This window comes from Tupaia chinensis, unplaced genomic scaffold, assembly GCF_000334495.1.
Source record: "Tupaia chinensis unplaced genomic scaffold, TupChi_1.0 Scaffold000037_4, whole genome shotgun sequence".
NCBI lineage: Eukaryota > Metazoa > Chordata > Mammalia > Scandentia > Tupaiidae > Tupaia > Tupaia belangeri.
Genome location: NW_006159487.1, coordinates 369,737 through 370,800, shown reverse-complemented (window position 1 = coordinate 370,800; position 1,064 = coordinate 369,737). Strand labels below are relative to the sequence as shown.

Below are 1,064 nucleotides of genomic sequence, written 5' to 3'. Positions count from 1 at the left end.
GGGGGGGGTGGGCAGGAGGGAGAGTCAGAGCCTGGGACATCCGCCTCTGTATTTGCTGGTCCTTTTTTGGGTTTGTTTTTCTTTTAACTTCCTGGTAAAATTCCTTTTGAAACATTCCCAGCCTGTTTGCCAGATGAAGGGGCGGGGTTGTATGTGCAGAGGTGACTGTGGCCAGGAGCTCAGGGCAGCCACTGAGGTGGGGGGTGGGCGGGACGCAGAACCTGGGGGCCAGAGCACGACAGGCACTGTGACAGTCACAGCCCAGAGCACCAGACTGCACCTCCAGGCCTCGCCTGGCCCGGGCTGCCTGCGCACACCCTGAGAGGCAGTGGGGCCCGGGAGACCGGCCTTTGCTTCTTGCCTAGGTCCCCTCCAGAGCCACCCCGTCTTGGAGTTTTAGAGACTCACGTGTGTGAGCACCACACCCCCGGGGAGGCTGGTACATCTCTGGAGGGAGGGTGTCCCTGATGGGACAGTGGGCTCGGCCCCTCGGGACCTGGGGAGGCCAGTGTCTCTCTGCACTGTCCTACCTCGGGGTGGACAGAAATTCAAAGGAAGCAGAAGCCTCCAGGGCACTGGGACAAGCCCCTCACACCGGGTCTCCCAGCCTCGGCACAGAACCAGACACGCAGGCCCCGCTGGGCTCAGGCTCTTTACTCTGGCCAGACAGGCCTCAGTTAGGGCGGTAGGACGGGAGGGCCACTCTGGCTCCTGAGGTGCTTGAGCTGGAAACAGCAGCCTGGCGGGCCCAAGCCTCCTGTGGAGGCCCATCCAGCTGGTCCTCACTGTGTCCCTCCTGGGAAGGCCGGCATTCTTATCCTCACACAAGGTCATCTGGGCTTCTAGAGAGCGGGGAACAGGATGCTGTCTGTTCCGAAGGGACTGCCTCTCCCCCTCGGCGCTGGGGAGCCCAGGACCCCCAGATGTGCCTCTCCCCTGACCCCTCCTGCCCTCACTCTCTGGCCCCCTCTCCTTTCTTCCCGGTTCCTGGCCCTGTTGCTGCCCCCCCACTCCTCGCCCTCCCTCTGCTGTGACCCCCAGCCCCCACCCCCCGCCCTCACTCT

At 63.7% G+C, this 1,064-nt stretch overlaps 1 protein-coding gene across 1 annotated transcript in view; it reads right to left on the bottom strand.

Annotated features, from left to right (window-relative positions):
- Window positions 1–639: 639 nt before the first annotated feature.
- The window catches only part of ROBO3 (roundabout guidance receptor 3), a 39,633-nt gene continuing 39,208 nt past the window's right edge, over window positions 640–1,064 (bottom strand). The window contains 1 exon segment of the mRNA XM_027772686.1: window positions 640–842. Coding sequence (XP_027628487.1) covers window positions 831–842 — 12 coding nt within the window. The 3' untranslated portion in view covers window positions 640–830.